The 21,441-nt window shown below is 51.7% G+C and overlaps 2 protein-coding genes across 3 annotated transcripts in view; one reads left to right on the top strand and one right to left on the bottom strand.

The window, feature by feature from the left end:
• Positions 1-7: 7 nt before the first annotated feature.
• wipi2 (WD repeat domain, phosphoinositide interacting 2) lies at positions 8-6,504 on the top strand. 2 transcript variants are annotated; one of them, XM_062485444.1, is made up of 12 exons: positions 8-257; positions 1,130-1,212; positions 1,810-1,979; positions 2,393-2,489; positions 2,604-2,701; positions 2,983-3,075; positions 3,159-3,229; positions 3,690-3,797; positions 3,979-4,146; positions 4,384-4,491; positions 5,706-5,803; positions 5,928-6,504. In XM_062485444.1, the coding sequence occupies exons 1-12, from the start codon at positions 184-186 to the stop codon at positions 6,038-6,040; spliced, it is 1,281 nt and encodes a 426-aa protein (XP_062341428.1). In that variant the 5' UTR covers positions 8-183; the 3' UTR covers positions 6,041-6,504. The 2 variants fall into 2 exon arrangements, with proteins under 2 accessions (XP_062341428.1, XP_062341436.1); XM_062485452.1 differs by having other exon boundaries at positions 3,982-4,146.
• A 948-nt stretch (positions 6,505-7,452) lies between these two features.
• The window catches only part of LOC134039548 (myosin-16-like), a 16,853-nt gene continuing 2,864 nt past the window's right edge, over positions 7,453-21,441 (bottom strand). The window contains 38 exon segments of the mRNA XM_062485464.1: positions 7,453-7,906; positions 8,010-8,242; positions 8,542-8,742; positions 9,008-9,178; positions 9,301-9,426; positions 9,515-9,718; positions 9,865-10,057; positions 10,374-10,477; positions 10,574-10,710; positions 10,886-11,102; positions 11,221-11,353; positions 11,622-11,818; positions 13,674-13,801; positions 14,035-14,152; positions 14,304-14,549; positions 14,735-14,821; positions 14,921-14,977; positions 15,247-15,337; positions 15,456-15,601; positions 15,728-15,814; positions 15,908-16,012; positions 16,161-16,388; positions 16,538-16,711; positions 16,798-16,879; positions 16,978-17,114; positions 17,358-17,478; positions 17,791-17,908; positions 18,165-18,252; positions 18,348-18,533; positions 18,638-18,814; positions 18,928-19,098; positions 19,309-19,446; positions 19,448-19,516; positions 19,518-19,579; positions 20,652-20,790; positions 20,881-20,984; positions 21,154-21,220; positions 21,222-21,335. Coding sequence (XP_062341448.1) covers positions 8,045-8,242; positions 8,542-8,742; positions 9,008-9,178; positions 9,301-9,426; positions 9,515-9,718; positions 9,865-10,057; positions 10,374-10,477; positions 10,574-10,710; positions 10,886-11,102; positions 11,221-11,353; positions 11,622-11,818; positions 13,674-13,801; positions 14,035-14,152; positions 14,304-14,549; positions 14,735-14,821; positions 14,921-14,977; positions 15,247-15,337; positions 15,456-15,601; positions 15,728-15,814; positions 15,908-16,012; positions 16,161-16,388; positions 16,538-16,711; positions 16,798-16,879; positions 16,978-17,114; positions 17,358-17,478; positions 17,791-17,908; positions 18,165-18,252; positions 18,348-18,533; positions 18,638-18,814; positions 18,928-19,098; positions 19,309-19,446; positions 19,448-19,516; positions 19,518-19,579; positions 20,652-20,790; positions 20,881-20,984; positions 21,154-21,220; positions 21,222-21,335 — 5,121 coding nt within the window. The 3' untranslated portion in view covers positions 7,453-7,906; positions 8,010-8,044.

Genomic DNA, 21,441 nt, shown 5'->3' on the forward strand with positions numbered 1-21,441 from the left:
AGAGCATGCGCAGGAAGAAGGAGCAAATGCCACAGTGAAAAACAACAACAAGGACCAGCAGAGGAACCCAGAGAGCTGCATCCAGCTAGCCTACACAGCTAACTGCATTTTCTGAACTGTCCGGGAGCTACCCCTGTTGCCGCTATTTCTGCCACGGCTTTACATGTAGATGGTGCCGAGTCCATGAACTTGGCCAGTCAGAGCGGGGAAGCTGGCTGTAGCCAGCTTCTCTTTGCTAACTTCAACCAGGACAACACGTAAGGAAGGCCGGGGGTGGACTGGGAAGGGAGGCTGGGGATTTGATGGCCTTACAACATTAGTTATATATTGTGGTGGTGTTGCTTTAGATTTTACCAGCTGTCCCGATGATGGTATGTGGGTTAAAATATGGAAACCTTCGGAACGTTGCGTGATAACTGACAAGCCATGCTTATTAAAACCAGCAAGCTACAGTCGCTGGTCCGTAGCATTGCTAATGCTAGCAACATTGTGTCAAATATGTCGTCAGCTATTAGCTGCTAGTAGGCTAGCTTGCTAACGCTGTAGTTAGTGCTAGCACAATACAACATCCGTCGGTTGGTAAATCAACGAGCTTTTATCCATCTTCCAAACAATAGCTCGCTAAACTAACTCAATTAATTGGGGTTTGTTATCATAAGCTTTGGGTGCCGTCTTTCAATATATAACACCAAATGTTTTCTAACAAAAGTCAAGCTAACTTCTGATTTGGAGCAAACGAATCTGATGGAAGTGAAACTGTGGCTAGCTAATGCTGATTCCCACCTGCCATGGCTTGGGGACTAAGGCCAGATCCGTACATTTACGGCAACGTTAATTATCCATTCGAGTGTTTAAAAAAAAAAATATATGTCTGGATCTCAGTGTGCTGGTTACTGGTTAGTTGACAACCACTCCGGCCAAGTTATTGCAACACATCCCTGTCTAGCCTTGTGACCGCCGTCACCAAACCGTTTGGCAGAACACCCTGTCGCAGATAAGCTAGCTGTGGAGAGATGCATTGTTGTGGCGCTATTCAGAACCGTCTGCGCATGTCTTCTCAGAAAGTGTGTGTGAGTACAAATATGCATGTTAACGTACAGTATGTTTGTGTCTGCATCCCTCTGTCTAGGTCCCTGGCTGTTGGCACCAAATCAGGCTACAAGTTTTTCTCCCTGTCGTCTGTGGACAAGTTGGAGCAGATATATGAATGTAGTGAGTATCCCAGTGTCCGGTACTCGTTCACATGAATACTAAATAGTGGGGTTTGTCCTGTCATTATAGGATGCTTGTGAATGGGACTGTCCCTCCTACTTATTGATAAGCATTTGGTAACATTTGGTAATTGGTAAAGTGAGGAATGATGGTGCTGAAATGACATGCTTACACTGCAGCACAGATGTGCCTGACAGGCTACAGCACCACAGTCTGTAATGACCAGTAATGACCACTCAGCCAAGCCTGCTGGCCCCACCCTACTGATACATAACTTTCTCTCTCTCTCTCTCTCTCTCTCTCTCTCTCTCTCTCTCTCTCTCTCTCTCTCTCTCTCTCTCACACACTCTCTCTTTCTCCCTCAGTCTCAAGAACATGTCTATTGCTCTTAGACCAGTCACTGATTCAGCATTCTTAGTATCCTGAATACGATGCCTTGTTCCAGCATGGCCTGATTGTAGGGATAGTTTAGTGGTTAGACCATTTAACTGCAGATCAATAGGTTGCAGGTTAAAATAGTATTTTCTCAGTTGTTTCTGTTAAGAGCCCGCCCTCTGCTAAGACTGACATTGATTGACGTGTTTGTGGGCCACTCAGTGGACACAGAGGATGTGTGCATCGTGGAGCGCCTGTTCTCCAGCAGCCTGGTGGCCATCGTCAGTCTGAAGGCGCCCAGGAAGCTCAAGGTCTGCCACTTCAAGAAGGGAACAGAGATCTGCAACTACAGCTACTCCAACACCATCTTAGCAGTCAAACTCAACAGACAGGTTAGACACCCACACACGCATGGGATATATGCACATACAGACAGGTAGACACCCACACACGCATGTGATATATGCACATACAGACAGGTAGACACCCACACACGCATGTGATATATGCACATACAGACAGGTAGACACCCACACACGCATGTGATATATGCACATACAGACAGGTAGACACCCACACACGCATGTGATATATGCACATACAGACAGGTAGACACCCACACACGCATGTGATATATGCACATACACACAGGTAGACACCCACACACGCATGTGATATATGCACATACACACAGGTAGACACCCACACACGCATGTGATATATGCACATACACACATTTGTTCACTCATTCAAGATTGTAAAGCTTTGTACAGTGACCGCACTCATCGTGTGTGTGTGTGTGTAGAGGCTGATAGTATGTTTGGAGGAGTCTCTGTACATCCACAACATCCGAGACATGAAGGTCCTGCACACTATCAGAGAGACGCCACCAAACCCCTCAGGTACGACTCGCCCCCCCCTGACCCTGACACCAACCCTGAACACAGACGCTCACATGCACATCATGTTAGTCCTCTAGCTGACTGTGTGTGTGTGTGTGTGTGCTCTCCCCCCAGGTCTGTGTGCTCTGTCTATCAGTAATGATAACTGTTACTTGGCATACCCAGGCAGTGCTACGATAGGAGAGGTCCAAGTGTTTGACACTGTCAATCTGGTAGGTTACCACACACACGCGTATATATACACACACACACACATGCATATATACACACACACACACACACACGTACACACACACACATGCATATATACACACACACACACGTACACACACACACATGCATATATACACACACACACACAGAAACATTCTCTCACTCACTCTGGATTGCTGCTGAAACAGACTGACGGAAGTGTGGTTTCATGTTTTGGTGTATAGTCTCTCATGTGCGTGTAGACTCTCATGTGTGTGTGTGTGTGTGTGTTTCTCTCCAGAGAGCGGCCAACATGATCCCTGCCCACGACAGTCCTTTAGCAGCACTAGCATTTGATGCTAGTGGAACCAAACTGGCCACAGCCTCGGAGAAGGTAAGACACATAACACTGTCACACCTCCCACCCAGAGCCGTGTGGCTGTCAGCCAGTGTGTGACGCCCCCCTCTCTTCCCCAGGGCACAGTCATCCGTGTGTTCTCTATCCCAGAGGGACAGAAGCTGTTCGAGTTTCGTCGAGGAGTCAAGAGGTAATGTTTCATTTACTTCTTTACTGGACTACTGCTGTTCATGTGGGTCAGGTCAGTGTGTCACTTTCTGCTACTTTGACAGTTCGTCGTTGAGCAGCAAAATAACTGTCACTGTACTTCAATGTTGTTATAGCATCCATCATGTAGGTACAGTCAACCTGTTTTTTCAGAAAATATTTTGTGAATTTTTTGGGGGGGGGTTTTGAAACCTTTGTTTTCACACACAGTGAGAGGAGAGAACAGAGAAGCCTAAAACAGAGTAGATTAAAGCAGAGAAGAGTACAGTAGAGTAAACATCAAGCACTCATCAATGATGCAAACGTATTTGTTACGTTTTTTTTTCTTTCAAAAAATATATATTTTAACTTTTTGTTCTTTAAACGTTTTTTTTTTTTATAATGATTTTTATCAAGTTATGCGTGTGTTTGGTGTGTTTCTGACGTTCTTGGTGTGTGTGCAGGTGTGTGAGTATCTGCTCGCTGGCGTTCAGCATGGAGAGCTTGTACCTGTCAGCCTCCAGCAACACAGAGACGGTCCACATCTTCAAACTGGAGACGCAGAAGGAGAAGTAAGACAGGCGGGCCGGGATGACTGGAGACGTAGAAACATCAGTAGCTCATATAATACTGTGATTTTCCCTGTTCCTCCTAACTGTCATGCTTTCTGTGTGTGTGCCTGTGCGTGCCTGTGCGTGCCTGTGCGTGCCTGTGCGTGCCTGTGCGTGCCTGTGCGTGCCTGTGTGTGTCAAGCAGGCCGGCGGAGGAGCCCACCACATGGGGGGGGTACCTGGGGAAAGTACTGATGGCATCCACCACCTACCTGCCCACCCAGGTCACGGAGATGTTCACCCAGGGGCGAGCCTTCGCCACTGTCAGACTTCCCTTCTCTGGACACAAGAACATCTGTGCCCTGGCAGTGTAAGCACACACACGTGTACTGCACACACACGTGTACTGCACACACACGTGTACTGCACACACACGTGTACTGCACACACACGTGTACTGCACACACACATGTACTGCACACACACATGTACTGCACACACACACTGGACGCACCACCAGTGTGAGTTAAGAGTGACTAAGACTCTTTACTCCTCACTGCTCTAGTTTGTGTGTTTACTCTCATGTTCTCGTTCTAAACTGTTCCAGGATCCAGAAGGTTCCACGCCTGCTGGTGGCAGCTGCTGATGGATACCTGTACCTGTACAACCTGGACCCTCAAGAGGGAGGGGAGTGCACACTCATGAAACAGCACAGGTAACACACACACCTCACTCTCTCTCTCTCTCACACACACACACACACACACACCTCACTCTCTCTCACACACACCTCACTCACTCTCTCTCTCTCACACACACACCTCACTCTCTCTCTCACAGACACACACACACCTCACTCTCTCTCTCACAGACACACACACACCTCACTCTCCCTCACACACACACACACACACACCTCACTCTCTCTCTCTCACACACACCTCACTCACTCTCTCTCACACACACACACACACACCTCACTCTCTCACACACACACCTCACTCTCTCTCTCACACACACACCTCACTCTCTCTCTCTCACACACACACACACACACCTCACTCTCTCTCTCACACACACCTCACTCACTCTCTCTCACACACACACACACCTCACACACACACACACACACCTCACTCTCTCTCTCTCACACACACACACACCTCTCTCACACACACACACCTCACTCTCTCACACACACACACACACCTCACTCTCTCTCTCACACACACACACACACACCTCACTCTCTCTCACACACACACACACACCTCACTCTCTCACACACACACACACACACACCTCACTCTCTCTCTCTCACACACACACACACACACACACCTCACTCTCTCTCTCACACACACACACACACCTCACTCACTCTCTCTCACACACACCTCACTCTCTCTCACACACACACACCTCTCTCTCTCTCTCTCACACACACCTCACTCTCTCTCACACACACACCTCACTCTCTCTCTCACACACACCTCACACACACACACACACCTCACTCTCTCTCTCACACACACACACACACACCTCACTCTCTCTCTCTCACACACACACACCTCACTCTCTCACACACACATACACACACACCTCACTCACTCTCTCTCACACACACCTCACTCACTCACTCTCTCACACACACACCTCACTCTCTCTCTCTCACACACACACACCTCACTCTCTCACACACACACACACACACACCTCACTCTCTCTCTCTCACACACACACACCTCACTCTCTCACACACACACACACACACACCTCACTCTCTCTCTCTCACACACCTCACTCACTCACTCTCTCTCTCTCTCTCTCTCACACACACCTCTCTCACTCTCTCTCTCACACACAGGGTGATGTTTAACAGACTCTCCCAGCTCTCATCTCTTCCAATTGTGTGTCTGTCCTCAGACTAGACGGCAGCACTGAAGCACCCAATGAGATCCTGGAGCAGGGGTCACATGACCGCCCGCTAGTGGCTCAGACCTACAGCAATGCTGTAACTAAAGGTAGGATCCCTGTCATAGACCTACAGCCATGCTGTAACTTATGGAAGGATTTTTAATGGTCAGTATAAAGTTAAGTTGACCTCTGCTTGTGGGAGGAGTTAATCTTTCACCTCTGACCTCTTAGGTTACTGTGAGGAGCAGGGAGCAGTGGGAGGGGCGGGGCTAGATGACGACCTCAACGACCTGCGATTGGACGAGGAGAACGAGCAGCCGCCACTAATCCTGGAGACCGACTGATGGACGGCCTCAGCATCCAATCAGAGGGCTCCTCTGGTGCTGCTATAAACATGTGACACAAAGGGGGTGGGGGGGTTAAAGATGGGGCATTCTAGAGTCTGTCTGTCTGTGCGTATACACTTCTCTCTCTCTCCACCCCCCTCTCTCCCTGCTCTCCCGCTCGCCCCATCCCACCTGTGCAGGTGTGTCTGTAGCTTTGCATGTCCATGTGCCAACAGTAGACCGCTAGAACACATGCCCCATGAAAACGCTCTGCAGCGTGCGTGTGTGTGTGTCTGTGAGTTGGACCTCACGTCGGAAGCACAGTGCTGTGTTCACTTAACACTTAAAGACACACACACACACGTGCAAACATGCGACACACACTGTTTCATGAAAGTGATGTAAGTGCCTCTCTGCTCATCGTCATAGTTACATCCCCTCCTTCCCCTCATGGCTTCAATAAAGCAGTTTGTGTTTTTTCAGATGTTTGTTTTAATACATTGTGTGTCCTTGGTAGCGTTACACACACACACACACACCCTGTCTTTCCTTCATGTGAGGTGTGTGTATGCACTTTCGTATGCGTGTCAGCTGAAGTGACAGTTTCTGGGCTTGTACATTAGCAACGTTCACATACGCTTATTCCTTGCTCCCTTTACCCAATCAGATAGAGGCTCAGTGGGTGTGCCCCTCTCCCTCTAAGCCCTGCCGTCATTGGTTGATTTAACTCTGATATTACTGATTTTAATCTACTTAACCAACCCACTTGACATGTCATGCGTGAGTAAAATGCATGGTGTTCCAATGTGGTACTTAGCTCAAACACATCCCAGGATGGGAGTCAGAGAGCTGGGCAGGTTTCTGCTGCAGAGCTGGGATGTTCTCCCACATCATTCTCTCTTTCTTGTCTACTAGATTTGACAAAATAACGCATCACTGACGGTCTTGTCAGGACATGCCTGACTGTGATTTCAACGTTTTTAGAAACTCTGGGTTGGTGTGGTTGGGCCTGTTCCAGCGGGTGGACAGTTAACCCAGGGTTAGAGTTTGGTTGGCCGCTCAGGTAGGGGCACTGGAGAACCAGCCAGGTGCATGATCATTACCCATGATCCTTTAGTGTGGGAAGAGCTGTGGACGGAGGAGGGGCTGGACTGTCAGATGTTTTCTAATGATTTTGTATAAAATGTGAAACGTTCATCTGAAACTAAATGAAAATAAAATCCATGTTGATGTCTGTCTCCCTATTCGCAGTCTTCAGTTCCTCGTTCGCCGTGTGATGTGTGTGTGATTTGTGTGTGCTGAGGAGGCACTGTGATGAACAGATGAGAGGTTCACCTCAGGATGGGGGACTTGTGTGTGGAGGAGGGAGGCTTGTTCAGAAGAAGGTACAAGAGACTCACTAACTTGCTTGTGGTTTATTAAGACTTAGCAGCAGGCCAGTACACACACACATAGTGTTACACACACAGTAGTGACACACACAGGTGGGTTCTCTGTCGTTGACGTGAGAACACAGCTTTACCCGCTCCCCTCTAGTGGAGGCACCAGGACACACACTCTCACGCACACACACACTCACACACTCACGTATACATAAACACAGACAGATCTATAGCATCACCTTAAGAGTGGATACATAGAAACACATGCACATTCTCTGACATTAAGACTATCAGTGATGTTTAAGACTGGCGGTGGTCGTAAGACTTCCTGGGTGGGATGGCTGCTGCATGGTGGGATGGCTGCTGCATGGTGGGATGGCTGCTGCATGGTGGGATGGCTGCTGCATGGTGGGATGGCTGCTGCATGGTGGGATGGCTGCTGCATGGTGGGATGGCTGCTGCGCCTGGACATCCACGTGAGGAGGGCTGGGTGTGTGTCACTCTGCAGGGGCACAGAGACACACTCAGTCTCTTGCGTAGTCAGTTGTTACTGTGAGGATGGGATCCTGTGAGATGTGTGTGTGTGAGTGAGAGAGAGATCTGACCTGTGGTATTGGTGTGTGTGTGTGTGTTCAGGAGCCTACTCCTCCTGTCCTCCCTTGGCAGGCTTGGTGACCTGGACGATCTCCACCGAGGTGAAGCCCTTCCCGGCCGAGGCTCGGTTGCGGGTGCGCAGCTTGTTGAGGGCCATCTCTGCGTTCCCGGCGCGTTCCTCTGCGTCGTCCAGCTCATGCACCGTCTTCCTGTACTTAGACAGGCTGGAGTTGGCCTGTTCCTCCTGCACACACACACACACACGTTCAACTTTTCAGTACAATGAATAACACGTACTTCCCTGTTGGCTAGGTCTCTCTTACCACCATCACCCCTACCACCCCTACCACCATCATCACCACCACCACCATCACCACCACCATCATCACCCCCATCATCATCACCACCCCCATCATCATCATCACCACCATCATCATCACCACCATCACCACCCCCATCATCATCATCATCACCACCATCATCATCATCACCACCATCACCACCACCACCACCATCATCACCATCATCACCACCATCACTCACCGACTCCTCGATCTGCCGCTTGTAGGACTTGAGTTTGTTCTGCAGCTTCTCCACCAGCTCCTGCATGCGTTGGTTGGTCTTGTGGTCCTCATCAGTCTGGAAGACCAGCTCCTTCAGACGGCGTTCTCCTTTCCGCAGCACCTTCACTGTCTCCACGTGACGCTTCTGTTCCTGGTCCAGCTCTCCCTCACATTCCCTGACCTGCACACAACACATGCTGTCACACACTGTCACACATGGTGTCACACACTGTCACACATGCTGTCACACAGGGTGTCACACACTCACCCCACTGCGTACGTGTGTGACAGTGTGAGTGAGTGTGTGTAATAATGATTTAAAAAAAATATGTTGCTTTTAAGTGACCTCTTAACCTTTAACCTCTTAACCTGCTGTGAAATGCTCTAGCACTGAGCTATACCCAGGTGTGTGTGTGTGTGTGTGTGTGTGTGTGTGTGGGCCTCACCCTGGCCTCCAGTTTCTGGATGGTGCGTTTGCCAGCCTTGAGCGCCTGCTGCTCTGCCTCCTCCAGCCTCAGGGTGAGCTCCCGCAGGTTCTGCTCCTGGTTCTTCTTCACCTTCTCCAGGTGAGCGCTGCGGCCCTGCTCCTGACGCAACTCCTCACACATCCGTGTGGCCTGGAGACACACACACACACACACAGAGACACACACACACACACACACAGAGACACACACACACAGGTGTAATACATTGTCAAACAAGAACATGTTGTTTTGTAGTGGTGCAGGGCTCTTACATCGATCACAGCCTTCTTGGCTCTCTCGTCAGCCGAGCGGAACTCAGAGATCAGCTCCTCGTTCTCGTTACAGAGCCGAGTTAGCTCTGCCTCCATCTTCCTCCTGATCACTGTCAGACTCTGATTCTGAGGGCAGAGGCGCACAAACGTGATCAGGTGTGTGTGAGGGAGTGTGTGTAGGTGAGGGTGTGTGTGTGTGAGTGTGTGTCTCTACCTGCACGATGAGCTCGTTGAGCCTCTCTGAGGTCTCCACCAGGTCCTGCTCGATGAGCTTGCGAGCGCGCTCCGAGGCCTCCAGCCCGGCGCGAGCCTCCTCCAGCTCCCCGTGCAGCAGGGACAGGCGGCGCTCCTGCAGGCAGTACTGCTCCCGCAGCGCCTCGTGCTGACGGCCGTCCTCATCCATCTGCACCTGCAGGTCCTGGGCGAGGAGGGCGGAGGAGGGAGGGAGGAGGGATGGGAATAATAAGATACATTTGAATGAATCGGGGAGGAGGGGTATGTAAGTGTCTGTAAATATATAAGTGTGTGTGTGTATAAGTGTGTGTGTATAAGTGTGTGTCTCACTTTGATCTGCTGCTGCAGCTTCTTGAGGGTCTTGACCAGCTCCACGTTGTTCCTGTTGGCGTGTTCCAGCTGGATCTCCATCTCGTTCAAGTCTCCCTCCATCTTCTTCTTCATCCTCAGGGCCTCCGCCCGCCCCTTTGTCTCCGCCTCCAGGGTGGCCTGCAGCGACTCCACTGCACGCGCGTGGTTCTTCCTGCGCACACACACACACACACACACACAAGGAGCGTTAACTCATAGTCAAGTCATGTCGACATCGTTAACTCTCTCTCATCCATAACATCATTTTTGGGGAAAAAATATTTTTGAAAAAACGTTTCTAAAGGTTGAAAAAATATTTTCCCTAAAAAGTTTCGCAAAAAGAGTTTTGAAAGGTTAAAAAGGTTTTTACAAAAATGATTTTTTTTTTTAAGGGTAGATTTTTTGGGGTTGGGGGTTTAACATCTACTAAAGCACACCACCTGTGTGTGTTGTGTGGATGAATGTGTGTGTGTGTGTGTAATGTTTACCTGGTGACCTCAAACTCCTCCTCCTTCTCGTGGATCCTACGGTCAATGTCGGCCTTGACCTGAGCCAGCTCCAGCTGCACTCGCACCAGCTTCCCTTCCTCCACCTGCGCACACACACACACACACACACGTCCTGCTGGGGCTGAGTGCTTCATGGGGTGACAGAGCAGCAGTGAGGCAGTAGCAGCGTGACCTCTGACCTCCAGGGCAGCCTCCGTCTCCTCCAGGGCCTGCTGCAGCTCCTCCTTCTCCACCTCCAGCTTCTTCCGGCTCTTCTGCAGCTCGTGAACGCTGCGCCCGCCCTCTCCCAGCTGATCCACCAGCTCCTTGATCTCCTCTGAGGAACCAGGGAACATGACACACTGCAACATGTGTGTGTGTGTGTCTGACCTGACAGGGTCTTGTGGTCCTGGTAGTGTGTTTGTGTGTGTGTGTGTGTGTGTGTGTGAGTGAGTGAGTGTCTAACCTGACAGGGTCTTGTGGTCCTGGTAGTGTGTGTGTGTGTGTCTAACCTGACAGGGTCTTGTTGTCCTTGCGGACGGTCTCCAGGTGGTCCTGGGTCTCCTCGTAGGCGGTCCTCAGCTTGTAGAGCTCCGTCATGTAGGACCTGCTCTCCTTCTGGCTGCTGTCCAGCTCCACCTGCAGCTCCTCGTTCCTCTGGCTCCACTCCGCCGCCAGCTTGTCGAACGAGCGCTGCTTCTTATCCAGAGCAGCCGCTGCTGCGTTGGACTGGACACCGGGAGGGAGCCCGAGTGTCAGGCATGTATAACTGTATGTGTGTGTGAGTGTGTGTGTGTGTGTGTGTGTGTGTGTGTGTGAGTGTGTGTGTGTGTGTGTGTGTGTGTACCTTCTCCAGGTCGATGGTGAGGTCCTCCACCTCCCCCTGCAGCCTCTGCTTCACCTTCTCCAGGCTGGCAGCTCTGGCCTGGGCACACTCTGCTGCCTCCTCAGCCTCCTGCAGACGCACTGCCAGCTTACGCCTGGGGAGGGAGGAGAGAGGAGGGAGGAGGGAGGAGGAGGAGAGGAGGAGGGAGGAGTAGGAGAGGAGGAGGGAGGAGGGAGGAGGGAGGAGAGGAGGAGGGAGGAGTAGGAGAGGGAGAGAGGGGAAATGATGAGTGGATGATAGATGGAGGATGGGTGGATGGATGATAGATGGAGGATGGGTGGATGGATGATAGATGGAGGATGGGTGGATGGATGATAGATGGAGGATGGGTGGATGGATGATAGATGGAGGACAGTACGTACTTGGTCTCCTCCAGCTCCTCAGTGCGGTGGATGGCGTCCGTCTCGTACTTGGTCCTCCAGGAAGTGACATCAGAGTTGAGCTTGGAGACGAGGCGCTGCATCTCCACCCGGCCCTCTGACTCCTCCTCCAGCTGCTCCTTCAGGAGGGCCAGGTCGTGCCGGGCGTTCGCCAGACCTACCACCGCCGTGTTACGCGCCTGGGAGGAGGAGGAGGGGCAGGAGGAGGGTTATTTGAGGTCCTGTGTGTGTAGGAGTGTGTGGTGTGTGTGTAGGAGTGTGTGGTGTGTGTGTAGGAGTGTGTGGTGTGTGTGTAGGTGTGTGTGGTGTGTGTGTAGGTGTGTGTGGTGTGTGTGTAGGAGTGTGTGGTGTGTGTGTAGGAGTGTGTGGTGTGTGTGTAGGAGTGTGTGGTGTGTGTGTAGGTGTGTGTGGTGTGTGTGTAGGTGTGTGTGGTGTGTGTGTAGGAGTGTGTGGTGTGTGTGTAGGAGTGTGTGGTGTGTGTGTAGGTGTGTGTGTAGGTGTGTGTGGTGTGTGTGTAGGTGTGTGTGGTGTGTGTGTAGGAGTGTGTGGTGTGTGTGTAGGTGTGTGTGGTGTGTGTGTAGGTGTGTGTGGTGTGTGTGTAGGAGTGTGTGGTGTGTGTGTAGGTGTGTGTGTAGGTGTGTGTGGTGTGTGTGTAGGTGTGTGTGGTGTGTGTGTAGGAGTGTGTGGTGTGTGTGTAGGTGTGTGTGGTGTGTGTGTAGGTGTGTGTGGTGTGTGTGTAGGAGTGTGTGGTGTGTGTGTAGGTGTGTGTGGTGTGTGTGTAGGTGTGTGTGGTGTGTGTGTAGGAGTGTGTGGTGTGTGTGTAGGTGTGTGTGGTGTGTGTGTAGGAGTGTGTGGTGTGTGTGTAGGAGTGTGTGGTGTGTGTGTAGGAGTGTGTGGTGTGTGTGTAGGTGTGTGTGGTGTGTGTGTAGGTGTGTGTGGTGTGTGTGTAGGAGTGTGTGGTGTGTGTGTAGGAGTGTGTGGTGTGTGTGTAGGTGTGTGTGTGGTGTGTGTGTAGGTGTGTGTGGTGTGTGTGTAGGAGTGTGTGGTGTGTGTGTAGGTGTGTGTGGTGTGTGTGTAGGTGTGTGTAGGTGTGTGTGGTGTGTGTGTAGGTGTGTGTGGTGTGTGTGTAGGAGTGTGTGGTGTGTGTGTAGGTGTGTGTGTAGGTGTGTGTGGTGTGTGTGTAGGTGTGTGTGGTGTGTGTGTAGGAGTGTGTGGTGTGTGTGTAGGTGTGTGTGGTGTGTGTGTAGGTGTGTGTGGTGTGTGTGTAGGAGTGTGTGGTGTGTGTGTAGGTGTGTGTGGTGTGTGTGTAGGTGTGTGTGGTGTGTGTGTAGGAGTGTGTGGTGTGTGTGTAGGTGTGTGTGGTGTGTGTGTAGGTGTGTGTGGTGTGTGTGTAGGTGTGTGTGGTGTGTGTGTAGGAGTGTGTGGTGTGTGTGTAGGTGTGTGTGGTGTGTGTGTAGGTGTGTGTGGTGTGTGTGTAGGAGTGTGTGGTGTGTGTGTAGGAGTGTGTGGTGTGTGTGTAGGTGTGTGTGTAGGTGTGTGTGGTGTGTGTGTAGGTGTGTGTGGTGTGTGTGTATGAGTGTGTGGTGTGTGTGTAGGTGTGTGTGGTGTGTGTGTAGGAGTGTGTGGTGTGTGTGTAGGTGTGTGTGGTGTGTGTGTAGGAGTGTGTGGTGTGTGTGTAGGAGTGTGTGGTGTGTGTGTAGGTGTGTGTGGTGTGTGTGTAGGAGTGTGTGGTGTGTGTGTAGGAGTGTGTGGTGTGTGTGTAGGTGTGTGTGGTGTGTGTGTAGGTGTGTGTGGTGTGTGTGTAGGAGTGTGTGGTGTGTGTGTAGGTGTGTGTGGTGTGTGTGTAGGAGTGTGTGGTGTGTGTGTAGGTGTGTGTGTAGGTGTGTGTGTAGGAGTGTGTGGTGTGTGTGTAGGTGTGTGTGGTGTGTGTGTAGGTGTGTGTGGTGTGTGTGTAGGAGTGTGTGGTGTGTGTGTAGGTGTGTGTGGTGTGTGTGTAGGAGTGTGTGGTGTGTGTGTAGGTGTGTGTGTAGGTACCTTGCTCTCCTCGTCCACCTGTCTCTTCAGCTCGTCAGTCTGAGTGGTGAGTGAGGCCTTCAGCCTGGTCACCTGGGTCAGCTTACTCTGAGCCTCCTCCAGCTCACGACTCATCTCCCCATTCTCCGCTACACCCACACACCACACACACACCACCCACACACCACACACACCACACACACACCACACACACACCACACACACCACACACACACCACACACACACCACACACAGTAACAATTCAGACAGATTAGGTACTATACTAGGTGAGAACAGAGGTGAGCTTGTGTTTGTGTGCGTGTGTGGTTGTGTGAGTGTGTTGGTGTGTGTGGTTGTGTGAGTGTGTGTGTGTGTTCCTACCAGACAGGCGGGTCTTGATGGTGTTCAGCTCAGACTGGTTCCGTTCCAGTTCAGCCAGACGAGCATTCGCTTCTGCCAGAGAGTCCTCCAGCTTCCTCACATGGACTTCAGAGTTCAGCTGCACACACACACACACACACACACACACACACACACACACACAGGACACCTTTTCTTAGCCACCTACACATATTATTCCCTTTCATTTAAATATGAGTGCCAGAATAGAATTGACAGTGAATCCGTGCAACAGATCTCCTGTTCCATACCTTAGCCTTCTGAGTGGTTTCCACAGTGACGTTCAAGTCCTCTATCTCAGCCTTCATGCCCTGCTTGTCCTTTTCCAGTTTTATTCTTAACCTCTGCAGGTTCTCCAGCTGCTCGCCAAGCTCCGCCAACGAATCAGAATGCTTCTTCCTGAGCGCAGCGGCCGAGGCCTCTGATTGGAGGGCTGCTTCCTCCAGCTCGCGCTTCAGCTTGACCAGGTCGCCCTCGCGCTTCCTGTTCTGCTCAATCTGAGGTCAAAGGGTCAGCGTTAGGGTTCAGACTAGGAGCTCCACTCACTGTCAGTCTGTTGTCTGGGTGATTGACGTGTCAGACAGGGTTACCTGGGAGACCGTCTGGGTAATTGACGTGTCAGACAGGGTTACCTGGGAGACAGGGTTACCTGGGAGACCGTCTGGGTGATTGACAGGGTTACCTGGGAGACCGTGGCTCCACCTGCCTCCTCCAGCCTATCACTGAGGTCCTCAAGATCCCGCGACAGCTCCGCCCTCTGCTTCTCCACCTATCACAGAGCAGGAAAAAACCTTACCAGACTGTTTGCGTGTGTGTGTGTGTCTGTGTGTGTATAGTTTAGCAGTGTGTGTGTGTAGTGTGTGTTTACCTTGGCTCTCATGGCTCGTTCAGCCTCCAGCTCTTCCTCCAGCTCCTCGATGCGGCCCTGCAGACAGACAGCATCAGAATAGGAGATCCATACAGATGTATTCTTTATGATAATTTACGGATCTGAGAATCCTCCCTCTCTCACCTCACCCCTCCACTCCCCCCTCCTCTCCTCTCCTCAACCCCCCTCTCCTCTTATCCTCCTCCTCCCCTCCTCTCCTCCTCCCCTCCCCTCCTCCTCCCCTCTCCTCCTCCCCTCCTCTCCTCTCCTCCTCCCCTCCTCCCCTCCCCTCCTCCCCTCCTCCTCTCCTCATCCCCCCTCCTCACCTGATGCTCCTTCAGTTTCCTCCCCAGCATGGTACTGAGTGACAGCTCATCCTCCAGCTTGGAGTTCATGTTGTTCAGCTCAAAGTCTCTCCTGCAGGGACAACAGCACAGGCCTCAGAGGTGTGTGTGTGTGTGTGTGTGTGCATGCCTACATGCGTGTGTGTGTGTGCATCTGTGTGTGTGTGTGTGAGTGTGGAAGGCAGACTGACTTCTTGATGACCTCCTCCAGGTCGAGCTTAGCTCTCTCCATCTCATTGAGGTTTTCCAAGGTCATCTTCAGATCACCCTCTGCCTTCCTCCTCGCCTTCTCCACCTCCGCCCTGATCCTCTTCTCCTGCTCCCAGGTGTCCTCCAGCTACACACACACACACACACACACACACACACACACAGACACTATTTGCATGTTGTGATGGAACAATCATCCAGTATAACCCCTCTGGATCCGGGTGTGGATGAGAAGGTTTGTGTGCATGATCACCTCGTGCACTTGTGTGGTGAGCTTGCTGTTGGTCTTGGTCAGATGGTTGACTTTGTCTTCCTCTGATTGGAGGTCATCCAGAGTTTTCTACAACAACCAATCAGGAGTGAGAAGGTATTAGAAGGCGTTGGTTTTACAGCCAGTGAAAGCGTATTGTCAGTGTGGTTGAGTCCTTCTCACCTGTTGCAGTTCCTCCAGGGCTCTCTTCTCCTTCTGGAGCCTGGCAACAAGGTCTTCTTTCTGTCCCAGTTCTGTTATCAGAGACCGCACCTTCGAGTCCAGAGACTACAATGCACACATTTGGCCTGAGTTAAACATTTAAACAACAGTTTCAACCACAATTAAAACATAAAACAATTTTCTCTCCCTTTTCCTCATCTTTCTCCTCTCCCCTGCGCTCTGTCCTCCACACCTCAGTCTCCTCTCCCTGTACCTGTTTCTCCTTCTCGTTCTTGGCCAGCGTGGACTCCAGGGCCTCCAGGTCCCTCTTCAGCTCGGTCACCTCCCCCTCCAGCTGCCTCCTCTGGGCCGCCAGGCCAGCCGCGTTCCCCTCCTCCTCCTCCAGACGCTCCCTCAGCTCCTGCACCCCCTCCTCCAGCTGGCCCTTCTGCCGCACCAGCTGGGTGCAGCGCTCCTCTGCATCGCCCGCGCTGTCCTGCTCCTGGAGGTGGGGAGGTGTGAGTGTGTGTGTGTGTGTGTCTGTGTGTCTATGTGTGTGTGTGTGTGTGTGTCTATGTGTGTGTGTGTGTCTGTGTGTGTGTGTGTGTGTGTGTCTATGTGTGTGTGTGTGTGTGTGTGTGTGTGTCTTACTGCAGCCAGGGCCAGGGCGAGGTCGTTCTTCTCTTGAGACAGGGTAGCCAGCTTCTCCTCCAGATCTTTGATCCTGCCCTCCTGCTCCTGGCCCTTCTCCTGCGCCAGCCTCAGCTCCTCCTCCTTGGCCTTGAAGGCATCCTCCTGCCGGGCCACGTTCAGCAGGGGCTTCACCTGAGGGAGGGAGGGAGGTGTTGGTAAGTAAACGAGAGTCAGTAATTACTGTCTATAAGCGTGTGTGTGTGCGTGTGTGTGGTTACCTTAGTGTAGAGTTTCCACCAGCCCCAGTAGCGGAGCTGGAGGAACTTTCTCACGTTGCGCTGGATGGCGATCAGTGCGATTCTACAACACACACACCAAGAGTTAGGATCACCAACACCCTGCATTCACCCAGCGTGCAGCTGAGATGGGTCAGGGCCAGAGGTCAAAGGTTAACTGACCGTCTGTCCAGCATCTTCTTGAACTCGGCCCTCATAAGTGACCCCCGCAGGCGAGCCTGCAGCATGGTCATGATCTTGGCCAGGCGCTCATCACGCAGGTCCTCCAGCTTGGCCAGAACCCCCGCGCGGAAGAACACCTGGGGAGGGAGAACGTTCTTGAACATGTGCAGCTATCTTTCTACGCTGCTTGAACATGTGCAGCTATCTTTCTACGCTGCTTGGATGAAAAGCATCTGATAAATAAATGTTGAAACTGTCAATGCAACGTGGAAGTTTTGAAGGAACAGATTGTGTGGTACAGATGTTGATACCTCAGTTCCTCAATGCGCTGTCATACTGTGTGTGGTGTGTGTTGTTGAGCTGTCCTCCTGCGGTTCTACCTTGGTGTGGCCGATGCGGTACTCCATGTCGTCCAGGCCGATGGAGCCCAGGATGAGCTCTGAAGCCTTCTTGTTATCAACAAAGCCCTTGGGGATGACGTTGGGGTTCAGGATGTAATACCTGCCACACAGGAACAGGAGGAGCCTGTCAGCATGTATGCTTACTTCCTGTCTCTCTTCTCTGAAGAGAACAGAACCGGCTGGACAGGGCTGTGTAAACACTGACCAATCACACGGCTGTCTAAACACTGACCAATCACAGGGCTGTCTAAACACTGACCAATCACAGGTCTGTGTAAACACTGACCAATCGGAGGGCTGTATAAACACTGACCAATCACAGGGCTATCTAAACACTGACCAATCACAGGGATGGGAATGGATGACGAATGATTGAGGGATGCAGTGCATGTACTGTAAATGTGTCTCTCACCTCTGTTTGAATTCTGGGTACTGTAGTCTGTTGGGGAAGCCCTTCCTGCAGATACGGATGCCCTCCAACACACCGTTACACGCCAGTTGGTGTAGGATCAGGTGCGCATCACACACACCTGAGTGGACAAAGCAGAGGACTTAGACAGAACACACACACACTGGAGCAGAAAGAGGCAGAGAACTCAAATACACAACCAGCTGCACAGAAAAAACACCTGGACACACACACACACACACACACACACAAACACACACACACACTCACACACACACACACTCACACACACACACACACACACACACACACACACACACACACACACACTCTCACACACACACACACACACACACACACAGTGTGAGGAGGCTGACCAGACTGTTTGTACTCGTTGGGTACGATGCAGCGTACGAAGTGAGGAGCCGTGCTTCTCAAGGTGCTCATCAGCTTGTTCAGCTGCTCCTGTAGCGAGGAAACACACACACACAGCCGGTTCAGTGTGACTGTGTGTGTGTGTATGTGTGTGTGTGTGGGGATGTGTGTGTGTGTGTGTGTACCCTGTAGAAGTTGGAGACAGTCTGGAAGGCAGATCCCTTCTTCTGTTTCTTGGTTCCTGCAGCGCTCTCCTCTTCTCTGAAGATCACAGCCAGCAGGTTCATGGAGGACTTCTGGAACAGGCCCACCACTGTCTCGTTCAGGGGGTCCTTGTTCTTCTCCAGCCAGCCGCTGATATTGTAGCCCACCTAACACACATGTACAAACACATACACACAAACACGTAAGTAGAAGTCGAGCCGTTGCACGGTGCTCGTGTCACCCTCCCCTGGTGTCCCGCAGCGAGCCTCACGTTGCCTGCGTAGTGCACCAGCTCAAAGTGGGCATCCGCTCCTCGCTTCCCTGGTTTAGGCTTCAGGAAGTTGTTGGACTTGCCCAGGTGGTTGTCGTAGAGAGCAGCCTTGAAGCTGGCCTCTGTCGCCTTGGGGAACACACACTGCTCCTCCAGGATGGAGAAGATGCCCATGGGCTGCAGAAGACAGGGAGACACACATAGTGTGACCACACAGGGCTGTGTGTGTGTGTATGTGAATATGTTTTATTGCACGTGTGTGTGTGTGTGTGTGTGAGGGTGTGTTTAACCTTCTCCAGCAGCTCAATGCAGGCCTGCAGGTCCAGACCGAAGTCGATGAAGACCCAGTCGATGCCCTCCTTCTTGTACTCCTCCTGCTCCAGCACGAACATGTGGTGGTTGAAGAACTGCTGCATCTTCTCATTAGTGAAGTTGATGCACAGCTGCTCAAAGCTGTTGAACTGGAGGAACCAGAGGAGGACGCGATGACCGAGAGAAACGTGATATTAGATGATCGGTTATGTTTGTCGATTTAACGAATGAGTCTTTTCATCTTTCCTTCCTTCCTTCCTTCCCGTCCATCCATCCATATATCTATCCATCCTTCAATCCACATAACTATGCCTCCATCCATCCATCCGTCATCTTTCCAGACATCCATTTATGTTCACCTCGAAGATCTCAAAGCCAGCGATGTCCAGCACTCCTATGAAGTACTGCCTCTGCATCTTGGTGTCCAGAGTCTTGTTGATGCGGATGACCATCCACTTGAACATGCGGTCGTATACAGCCTTGGCCAGCGCTCCGATGGGAGTTCACACACTGATCCTGGTTCTGACCTTTGGTCACGAACTCGTTGCCCACCTTTACCCTGGGCCGGGGTGATGCCTTTCTGGAGCTCCCCAGAGTTGATGCCCATGAGGTGGGAGACCTTGTCAGCCACTGGACACACACACACCAGCAGACACACACACACCAGCAGACACACACACACCAGCAGACACACACACACCAGCAGACACACACACACCAGCAGACACACACACATAGATTATGTAAGAGGCATAAGGAATTATCAGGGGACAGGGTAGGAATCATTCCCAATCTCTAACCAATGAGAGAGGGAGAGGGAGGTACAGTGAGAGAAGTGAGGAAGAGAGACGGAGAGAGAGGAGAGAGAGGTGAGTGAGGGAGGGTGAGAGAGAGAGGGAGAGAAGGTAGAGAGAGGGAGAGTGAGTGAGGGAGGAGAGGGGAGGGAGAGAGAGAGAGAGATGGAGGGAGAGAGAGAGAGAGAGAGAGAGAGAGAGAGAGAGAGAGAGAGAGAGAGAGAGAGAGAGAGAGAGAAGAGAGAGAGGGTGAGGAGAGGAGGAGAGAGAGAGAGAGAGAGAGAGGGAGAGAGAGGGAGAGGGAGAGAGTGAGGGAGGGAGGGTGAGAGAGAGAGGGAGAGAGAGGGAGACAGAGGGAGAGAGAGGGGAGAGAGGGAGAGAGAGGGAGGTAGGGTGAGAGAGGGAGGGAGGGTGAGAGAGAGAGGGAGAGGGAGGGAGAGAGGGAGAGGGAGAGGAGAAGTGAGTGAGTGAGGAGATAGAGAGGGAGAGAGGGGGGAGAGAGAGGGAGAGAGAGTGAGTGAAGATAGAGAGAGGGAGAGAGAGAAGAGAGAGAGAGAGAGATGAGAGAGAGATAGAGAGAGAGAGAGAGAAGAGAGAGATGAGAGATGAGGAGAGAGAGAGAGAGAGAGAGAGAGAGAAGGGAGAGAGAGTGAGGGAGTGAGGGAGATAGAGAGGGGAGGGAGAGAGAGGAGAGTGAGACGTGTGAGTGAGTGAGTGGGACAATAGAGAGAGGGAGGGAGAGAGAGAAAGGGAGAGAGGGAGAGAGAGTGAAGTGAGTGAGGGAGATAGAGAGAGGGAGAGAGAGGAAGAGAGGATGGGAGAGGGGAGAGAGAGTGATGTGAGGGAGGTAGGGAGGAGGGTGAGGGAGGGAGGGAGGGAGGGTGTGAGTCAGGATGTGTGTTACACACCCTCAGTAGAATCACATCTAGCCTGCTCCTCTCTGGACTTCTGTTTGAACTTCATGTTTCCAAAGTGCATGATGCCCCCGGTGAGTTTGTACAGGCTCATCTTCTCCTCAGGAGTGAAGCCCAGCACGTCAAAGGCTTCCTGGAGAACACACACACCAACAGGTAGATCATGTCTAACATCACTCTAAAAACTCTGTCCTGAATCAGAATCGATCACGAGTCGACTCACGTTGGTGAGCATCAGTTCTTCGCCATCATCCATGTTGTCGACCACAGTGACGCCCTGACACACCCACACATACTGTTTAGGGTCTGGGACCAGCAGCAGGGCCTCTGCGGAGGCACGGAACAGGAGACTGGTGTCTTAGGGGTAGATAGTAACTAGTGTCTCTCTCGCCTCTCTCCTCCGCAGTCTGTTCTTTTCTCTCTCTCTATCTCTCTCTCTGTCTCTCTCTCTCTGTCTCTCTCTCATGTGTACTAGTATACATGTGCATGTTTCTTCCTATGAGTTCTGGCATGCGTCCAGACAGCAGCTGGTAGAAGATGTGGTATCCTCTTTCTGCTGCCTGCCTGCTGGGAGATCACTCGAGACATCTCCAGCAGATCTGACGACACACACACACAAGTTGCTCCTTATGTTCACACTATTTTAATACATCGAAGGCTGTGAATAACGGCAATGGACTCTTGACAGCCAGCTCCCAGACATGGATTAAGCCTTGTCCTAAACAGAGAAATGATCTGAAGATCTCCATGGAGATCTCTGAGACTAGGGGTTAGATCTCCATGG

Source organism: Osmerus eperlanus, chromosome 2 (assembly GCF_963692335.1).
Source record: "Osmerus eperlanus chromosome 2, fOsmEpe2.1, whole genome shotgun sequence".
Taxonomy (NCBI): Eukaryota; Metazoa; Chordata; class Actinopteri; order Osmeriformes; family Osmeridae; genus Osmerus; species Osmerus eperlanus.

Coding starts and splice junctions, on each gene's coding strand:
- wipi2 (XM_062485444.1), top strand. CDS start 184: ATGAACTTGGCCAGTCAGAGCGGGGAAGCTGGCTGTAGCCAGCTTCTC. Junction 1,980..2,392: donor CAGTCAAACTCAACAGACAG/GTTAGACACCCA, acceptor GTGTGTGTGTAG/AGGCTGATAGTATGTTTGGA. Junction 2,490..2,603: donor GACGCCACCAAACCCCTCAG/GTACGACTCGCC, acceptor CTCTCCCCCCAG/GTCTGTGTGCTCTGTCTATC.